We start from the raw sequence: 8,963 nt of genomic DNA, 5'->3' as shown, positions 1-8,963 counted from the left end.
TGGTTCCAGGTGGACCTCTGAAACCACCTCCATACTGTGCAGAAGGCATAGATGAGCAAGTTGTGATCTTCGAAGGAAATAGCTTATTCTCTATGTTACAGAAACTCAAGAGAGGACATCGGGAAAGGTGGTTAGCGAACGCTGCAGGGAAGCCCACGTTCAGAGCCATCAGCTCTCCTCTTCGCTCCCCCACACCATCCCGCATACCTGACAGGGGTTCCTGAAGAGCCTCCTCACTCAGAGCTAAGTCAGAAGCAAAGTCCTAGACAACGCTGAAAGTCATGAAGCATCCCTAGGGGGCCCATTCTTCTGATGAAGCCATCAATTCCAGCCTTATTCTACAATGATTTGTCAAATAGTTTCGTTCTCCAAGCATGGACAAAATAAGCTTCATGTCAACATAATAGTGGCAAAGCAACATTTTTCACAGAAAAAAAATATGACCAACCTATTCAGTGATTTTTAAAAATAAATTTATTAATTACATCAACCCATTTACTAGAGCTCTAATTATCAAGACCAGGTATATTCTCAAATATTTACACTTAATGACAAATAAGCAAGCTGATAATTCAGGAGTAACTGTGGCTGTTTCAGTAGATATATTTACATCATAGTCATAAGAGACCAAGCTATCTAAAGTAGTGTTTCCCTGAGCATTTTCCCACAGAAATCAAGGGTATTAGATCTGATTTAACACCCAGTACATATATGATACTTGAAAGCATTTCTGTTACCCAAATGTCTCTCCCTCCCTAGGAAATGTTAAGGATTACTAATACTTGATAATTTTTATAAATTCTCTAACAACTTTGAAGATGTCCTACAATAATAACATAATACACCAAGTACCTCAAAAGTACTCATGCCAGCTGTTTGCATGGACATCTCTGAGCTCTTTTAATTGCCTTGCTTCAATCTACAAAACTGATTAAAGCCAGTTCGATCATTTCAAAGCAAAGTTGGAAGGAAAAAAGGTGTAAAGGTATAAGATGCAAATATAAAATAAGGAGAAATATAAATAATACTTTGAATAAAGGGGTTCAGTGGGAATAAGCCTCAAAACATGAAAGATGATGAAAATAGAAGTGAAAGGGTTTTTTTGGTCCTATTTTGCCACTAATGTGGTGAAAGACACAGGGCAGTGGTAGCAAACCTATGGCACATGTGAAACAGCAGGCACACACAGCTTCTCTGTCAGAAGAGCCCTCTCTGTCGGCATGCAAGCCAAGTCACCCCAGCCAAGGTTTGACAGATGATCAGCATGCATACAACTGCACAGATCACATTCATTGTGTAAAAGTATGCCAAATGCAAACTTTTACCTTTCAGTAAAGGGTAAAAAGCTCTGTTACTGTGTTTTTTCTTTTTCAACAAAAGATGTTAATGTATGAGTTGGTTTTTTTTTTCTAAACTAAAACCTCAGTATTCAAGTTTAACTGCAGTGTTGGCACTCTGCAATGAATATGTGCATTTTGGGCTGCAGTTGGGCACGCAGCCTCTAAAAGCTTCGCCATCACTGATCTACAGCCAGTGTGTGATCTTTACAATGTGTGATCTTTAGCTTCCATGTATATATACAGCAATTTGGCAGGAACAAAACTTCTTCAAGATGCCCTGAGTCCCAGTGGTGGGCAATTATATAAGCATCTTACTCTTATTCCTACCCACAGGAAGACCTCAACAAATATTTTGCAAAGAACCAGTAGCTCTGCCCTTGGCTTTGGCATATAATAACCCAAATTCACGGTATTTACTAGGAATTCCATTGAGTGGAGTAGTCTGGACTTGTTAGCAGTGATAGAGAAAGAATCATGGGATTTATTTTTGAGTAAGTGAAGTATTTTAAGGATTGATGGAGCAACTGACTTTCTTTGTCTGCTCATGGGCCCCACTGGGCTTTCCTCTCACCGAGGAGCAGATGGCCTGCTGGAAGTTGTTGCTGACCACCACATAGAGTAACAGGTTCCCAAAGGTGTTCAGGGCAGCTAATGGTCTCGAAATGATGTAAGCTTCATGGATGTGATTCTCGATGGAACAGCTGACGGAAAGCAGGCGAGATTCAATCCGAATGACCCTCAAGATATGGAAGGGTAAAAAACATATATAGAACACAATAAGTAGCAGAATGGTCAGCCTTCGGGCTTTCTGCTTAAGGCAGTTGTGAGTCTGAGGCCCATGGGTTAGGGTGTTGATAATGGTTGTATAGCACATTGTCACTATCACCAAGGGGAGGCAAAAAGTGGTTGCAGTCAAAATCAGATTGTACCATTTGATAGTAGTGAGGTCATCTGAGCTGGTGAGGTCAAGACAGGCAGACCTGTTGGTCCTGGTGGTCGATGTGATCAGGAAGGTCATGGGCATGACAGCCACCAAGGAAATGACCCACACCACAGCACAGGCCGCCACTGTCCATCGAGTTGTGTGAATGGAAAAGCAGCTCATCGGGTGAATGATCACAAGGTAGCGGAAAATGCTGAAACAGGTGAGGAAGAGAATGCTGCTGTATAGGTTAAAGTGGAAGCCGAAGCGGATGAACTTGCACATAAAATCCCCAAAGATCCAGTTTTCGCCACTGGCATAGTAGTGAATCAGGAAAGGGAGGTTGGTGAGGTACAGCAGGTCTGTGCAGGCCAGGTTTAGCATGATGATGGTGCTGCTTTTCCAGGGCCGCATTTTGAAAATGTAAGTGGAAATTGCCACCGCATTTCCTGGGAAACCCACGATGAAAATGATGCTGTAAATAATGGGGAGGTAATGCATCTTGAATGGGATTTTTTCATCAGTGCAGTTTCCAAAGGCAGCTCCATAATCGGGGAAGTCAGAGGCATTTGCTAAACTGTCTAGTGGCTCATTCATGGCTGCCTCCTTTCATCTTGCAAGAAAACAAGAGAGTTCCGTTTGCCAATAGGAGTTCAGTGAGCAGTAACTCGCTGATAAAGGAAAACAGGAAACATCAGTGATGGGGAATGACAACAACAATTGGCTTTTAAATGAAATTTGCTCTAACACCCTAAATTCTGCACTTCCCCTTATCTCAAAAGAGACCCTGTGAGAGAGGGGCTTGAATTTCTAAGAAAATGACTATGTAGCAAGTTATTAAGGGCATCTAATAATAATATAGAGGTTAAACGAGAGTTTATGTGAAGGAGTGGGGAAAAAACCATGTGTAGCTGTGTAAAACAATTCATCAACACTGCTGTTCGGGGTGTCTTGGGCTATCATCGCTCTTACCATTAGAGACCTAGCACGGAAGAGACCCACCGGTAATCACGCCCCCTGGTGGTCACCGTCTTGTTACCTCTAAACTACAAAATGTGCAGTTTTTAATTCTCTATCTCAAGGAGAGACTACGACCAAGAGGTTTTGCAACTTATTCCTGGTAACACAAGTGGCTTAGCTGGATCCAAATCCGTGTTTGTCTGACTTATAAGCTGCTCCCTTTCTACCTTACCATTCTCTCTCTCTCTGTCTCGATTTTCACCAGTACAACCATAAATGACTGAGAGAACAGGAAGTGCGGAGTCCTAAAAAGATACTATGATTTTGAGTGCCCTGAGGATGAAACTCAGGCCCTCCCACATGCTAAGTAAATACACTGCCACTGACCTACGTCCCCAGGCCTGAGTAGTAAGCATACATTTCATGTATTGCAACATGGCATGTGTGGTCAATTTAATTTCAAATTTTAGCTCTCCCAATGCACTTTAATAGCTAGGACAATTTGTTTGTGTAGAGATGTGTGTGTGTGTGTGTGTGTGTGTGTGTGTGTGTGTGTGTTTAGAAGTGGGATCAGCAGTATAATGCAGCAGTTAAGTTAAGGTTTGGCCTCTAAAGCCGGATGTACTGATGCCGATGTTCAGTTTAGCCATTTACTAGTGGTGTGTCCCAAAGCAAGCTGCATAAATTCTTTAGGGATGGAAGAGTACAATTTTAACTTCCTTCTTGCTCCTCAATCTTTCCTAAATTTTCGACAATAAATTTCTGGGATGCATAAAGCATGAAGATTATTTAAAAGAAGAGTCACTAATAACTAGCCTATTATTTGCATGCAAATAGCTGTTGGTAAAATACATTCACTTACACATTTATGGAGTGCCCACTGTGTATTAATTAGGCACAATGCCAGGTCCTTCAGTTACAAAATAAGCAACACACACATGTGTAAGTCGCTATCAAGTCTATTGGGAGAGGTAGACTCATAAAATTATTTTTTAAAACTACAACCTTATCTCATGGAGCTATCAATGTATTTTTTTTAAAATAGCAAGGATGACACTTGGCATACTCCTGGGCACGTACTAAGTGCTCAATAAAGATTAGATAGTTGTTAGTAAGTAGTTCAATACATGAATGTTAGAAAGCTACTGAGATCACAAATAAAGGAGGACATTCTTATCTGGAGAAGGGGGGGCACTAATGGAAGGTCACTGAGGAGGATACATTTAAGCTGACCATAGCTTAGAAAGAAAGGACTATTCTGATTGAGGAAGGAGGAGACTGTATTCTATGCAAAAGGGACAGTATGTGCAAAGGCCCTGAAATGTTCTAAAGCTCAGGGAGCTCTGGATCCATGTTTCCCAGCATGGCTCCTATGTTAGGGGGCATAAAGAGAAGAAGCTGCAAAGAACAAAACAGCTAATAAGAAAAATAGCTACACTTCCTGTGTACAATGCATCATACTAAGTGACTTACTTCTACAAATTCATTTAGTCCTCACACTGAATGAGGTAGTGCTGAGCTCGTCCACATTTTGCAGATCGAAAATCTGAGGTGTGAAGAAGGCAGTGAAGCTACTGCTGGTTAGTTGTGAGCAGGGTACAGACTGGGTCAGGGTGGCTGCTGGGCTGGGCTGCCTCCCACGATAAGCAAGCAAGAGAGAAATCGCAGGTGTCCCATACTGAGGAAGGTGAGTTAGACATTACTGCAGAAGTGCTCGATAAATCATACATGGTAATCTGTGACCCAGGATTAATGTCAATAACAACAGAACCTACTTGGCTGAGTTCGATGAGGTAAAATGACTTAAAGACTTTAAACATGGGGTGCTCGGGTGCTGATAAGTGTGACATAAGTGCTCGCCATCATTACCACTATTATCTGATACTAAGTCTACTAACAAACATTTCCTAGGCAGCACGCAGAGGTGTATGTCAGCCTAGGCCCTCTTAACAAATCCAAAATTAGTAGACTCCTCCCCTCTGGGCTGGCCTCACAATATCCTCTTCCAGAGCTTGCTTATGCAGGGTGCAGATCAGAATGTGTTTCTAGATTTGTTACTTTTATTCAGTATGAATTGGAGAATGAATAGCTCAGGCACAGGGAACCTGTCCTGGGAAGTTATAAGGATCCACTGGCTCTCCCTGAGAACCGAGTTACCCATGAAAAGCCAGGGCTTCTCCATCTCTGACTAACTTAGTCTACCTGGAAATGCTACTCACAAAGCTATTACTCTCACTTCAGGTTGTACTCACAAAACTACTGCCTGCACAGATGCACACACTGGTCATGCACAGATGACCACAGGCAGGCCCTACTGACCAGCAAGGGTGACCCAAGGCCAGGAAGCCACACAGGGCAGCTTCTACGCCCAGTGTCTTAGATGGGCTCAGGCAGGAAGAGCAGGCAGTAATTCAAACCTGAAGAAGATGGCTGTAATCAAGGAGTCCTGGAAGTCCTGACATCTGTAAACTGCTCAGGTTGTTTCTGGAACAAAGATGTAAAGACTGTTTTACTAATAACCATAAGAATCTTCAAACTATCTCATTCTAATTGGAACTTGGCTCAAAAGAAAAGAGAGAAAGAAGGGGGCAGAATTTAAGCCTGAATGCCTTATCTGTCAATTCCTTGAAAGCAGAATCACAAGTCACTTCATCATTAGTCCAGAGGGTGACACACAGAAGGTGCTCAACGAATTTTTACTCCATACACTAAAGAACAATCAGTAACATCAGCAAAACTTATCCTGAGCTGCAGGGACCAGCAATCAGTAACTACTACCAAAACCAAAACAAAACAGAGGTTTAAAAAAATAAAGTATCTAGCAAAACTACCGCTCATGTCATTGCCAAATAACCCCCTGGCCATGTTTTGGGGACACTTTAAAAATAATCTTATCAAGACAGGGCAAGTTGTAGGCAGAAACAACTACCCCACTGTTTTGAAAAACAACAGTTCAGTGTGGGATTTAATGGAGGCTGACTCACCAATTGTAAGGGAAGAGGGATTGACTAAGAAATTTAAACTCCCTTTCAGAACCTCACCAAAAGTATGGTCTGAGTTTACAAAATGTGTGATGTTAAAAAAAAAAGCACAAAAACCAGTCCGTGCAGTGAGGGTCGGAAAAGGCACTTTCTCTCTTCCCTAGTCCTGGGGTTCTACACAACTCACTTTAGTGACCCAGAGAGCTAAATAGTTTATAAACACATCAATTAAACTCGGAGAATATGACACAACACAGTGGCACACTCCAGATGTTTTTCCAATCTTTTACCACAGTAGTGGTTCTCAAATAAGAGGTTCTGGACCACTTGGAACTGACAGGCTCTTTATAAACTGAAAAAAAAAAAGGTGTAGCAAGCTTCGGCATTGCCAAATATATGTGTGAACCAATATAGATGTCACATGACGAAAAGCAAATGACAGAGGTATGAGACAACTTTATGAAGAAAAAAAATTTAGTCTCTTTTTTTCTCTGAATTTAGGAAAAGACTGTGATTCTTTGAGGCTAGCTGCTGGATGTTGGTGTTTTGGGGACACCCAGTTGTAAGATGGCTACCTTAATGCCAGCTCAACCACAAATTTTAGAGGTTTGCATTTTGAGAGTCTAGGGGTAAAGAAGGCAGGATCAGAAATGGAACTATTTGAGGAGCTGCATAGGAGAGGTCATCAAAATATATGGTTGAATGTTTAAGCAAAAAAAACCACACTGCAATAAAAGACACATTGCCATTAATCCTTCTCAAAATGTTCAAAACACACCCTCTCACTTCGAACACACTATTCCTGTTGTTCTTGGCAATGTGTCTTTCAATATAATAAGTTTTTTGAAATTTAAACATTGAGTGTATTTTTGATCACTCCTGCATACCACTTAGTTATTTTCACAAAGTATGTCTATCTATGTCGTGGGATAACCAAAGACGGGTGATTCTTCTAAGGCAGCCATAGCTTTGCAGTAAACTCCTTGGCCAGCCCTCATGGCTGCCCTCCTCCCGCCTCATCCTGGGCATTTCCAGTGGCGGCTCCAATGCCAGATGCACAGCTGGCTCTTTCCCCCTATCCCAAGCTGCCACTGGACTATGAGGAGTCACCTGGAACTCTTCATGCTGGGCCACTGGGGTTGCTTCCTGTTGCCAAGGAGAAACTGTGCAGACCTTTCACTCACAAAGAAGTGTCTTGGTTTTCCAGTCTACATATTTGCAATCTAAGCTGATTCCTTTCAGATGGAAACAGACAACTCTTACCCTGGACAGTGTGTGACCCAAATGAGTGCTGTCCTTCTGAGACAAGGAAGAAATCCCTCTCCCCAGCCCCTCCAGATGCCTCGCTCTCCTCTCAACCTCCACTTTCAAATAGGAATCTGCAGTTGAGTTACAAGACTTGTAAGACTTCTGTTAAGACTTGCCCTGTCCATGGACCCCAAAGCTGTGGTTTTTCTTATTTGGTCTTTGGGAGAATCAAATACACCTAAACCTTCGGGCAGTCTCCTCAGACAAATGAGTGCATAAACCCACGTTTTCCCCTGTTGCTGGTGATTGAATCCAGTGCCTTCACACTGAGCTACCTGCCAACCCCCTCCCCTTTTTTAAAAACTTGAGATAGGATCTCACTTAGCCACTAAGTTGCCTAGACAAGGCTCTGACTGTGATCCTCCTGCGTCAGCCTCCTAGAGTGTTGGAATTACAGGTATACGTGACCATTTTTATGTATAATTCGGAGGTTCAGAGATAATACCAATCTAGCGTGCTACATTCCTAGAAAAGAAACAAGGCAGCACTGCAAGGGGCATTTCAGAAGAAAAGCTTCTGTTGGTTGGCATCCTGAGGGTGGGGACACAGGACTGTGTCATCAGACCTTCTGACACCCTCAGGTCCAGGATCCTACAGTGCTGAGCCCTGAGTGCACCTGGAAGGGCGGTGATGGATCTGAGTTAAAGGTGAGCACTCCGCTTGTCCCCAGACCTGCCGACAAGAAAGGGACACCTCTTCCTCGAGAAAAAAGTATGAGATGGGACAGGCACTCCAAACCTTGTCCAGGGCTCTCTGAGTCAAGTCTCAGGGGCCCTGGCTTTTGGTTCCCAAAATGGAATGCACAGACACACAACACGCACGCGGCCCCCCATCAGGATTCAGCGAGCACTTCCCAGGGAGGAAACTGTAGAGTAGAGGGTGCTGCTTCGCCTGGCATCCTACCCTCCTCCCGGGTACGCTTGGGGTCCCCGCACCCTGCCGGCTGCCCCCGGCCCCCATTGCAGCTCACCCGGCACCCCGAGTTCGATGGACGTCCGTCCAGCCAGACGGTCGAAGCTCTCTGCAGCCCGGAGCGCGCCGCCCCTGCCCTGCGCGTCCCAGCCGCACCCCGAGAGCAGCCGCGCAGGTCCCGCCCCGCGGACGGCGGGATCAGCCCTCGCCCTCCGCTGCTGGGCGTAGGGACCGCGCCTTCCGCTGCCGGCATCTCTAGACGCGCCCTGCCAGACGGCGCGGAACTGACCGAAAGGAGCCTTGGCGGAGGGGCCGCGCTGCCTGGTAGCCGGGTGCTGGCACCCGGAGGGCTGGGATGGGCCCCTCGTTTACCAGCGGACGGAAAGGACTTACTGACGCGGTCTTCGCTGAGCCCGTTACCGTCCTGCACCGCCCTGCGAGCTGCCTTCAGAGCACTCTGTAGGGGAGGGAAGAGCTTTGGTCTGGGTGCTCCAGATCTGAGATGAAGCACTCTTGCACATGACTTGGAAACTGTTTCTT

The 8,963-nt window shown here is 44.5% G+C and overlaps 1 protein-coding gene across 2 annotated transcripts; it reads right to left on the bottom strand.

Annotated features, from left to right (window-relative positions):
* Positions 1 to 1,387: 1,387 nt before the first annotated feature.
* Positions 1,388 to 8,570, bottom strand: Oxgr1 (oxoglutarate (alpha-ketoglutarate) receptor 1). Of its 2 annotated transcripts, XM_013517055.1 has the most exons (3): positions 8,482 to 8,570; positions 5,640 to 5,706; positions 1,388 to 2,933 (listed from the first exon to the last, which is right to left on the bottom strand). In XM_013517055.1, the coding sequence occupies exon 3, from the start codon at positions 2,857 to 2,859 to the stop codon at positions 1,846 to 1,848; it is 1,014 nt and encodes a 337-aa protein (XP_013372509.1). In that variant the 5' UTR covers positions 2,860 to 2,933; positions 5,640 to 5,706; positions 8,482 to 8,570; the 3' UTR covers positions 1,388 to 1,845. The 2 variants fall into 2 exon arrangements, with proteins under 2 accessions (XP_013372509.1, XP_005374152.1); XM_005374095.1 differs by lacking the exon at positions 5,640 to 5,706 and having other exon boundaries at positions 8,482 to 8,567.
* Positions 8,571 to 8,963: the final 393 nt, after the last annotated feature.

Source organism: Chinchilla lanigera, unplaced genomic scaffold (genome assembly GCF_000276665.1).
Source record: "Chinchilla lanigera isolate Chin_1 unplaced genomic scaffold, ChiLan1.0 scaffold00003, whole genome shotgun sequence".
Taxonomy (NCBI): Eukaryota; Metazoa; Chordata; class Mammalia; order Rodentia; family Chinchillidae; genus Chinchilla; species Chinchilla lanigera.
This window is presented reverse-complemented; position numbering and strand designations above follow the sequence as displayed.

What these genes read in the sequence shown, in the direction of transcription:
- Oxgr1 (XM_013517055.1), bottom strand. Translation starts at nt 2,859, where the DNA reads ATGAATGAGCCACTAGACAGTTTAGCAAATGCCTCTGACTTCCCCGAT.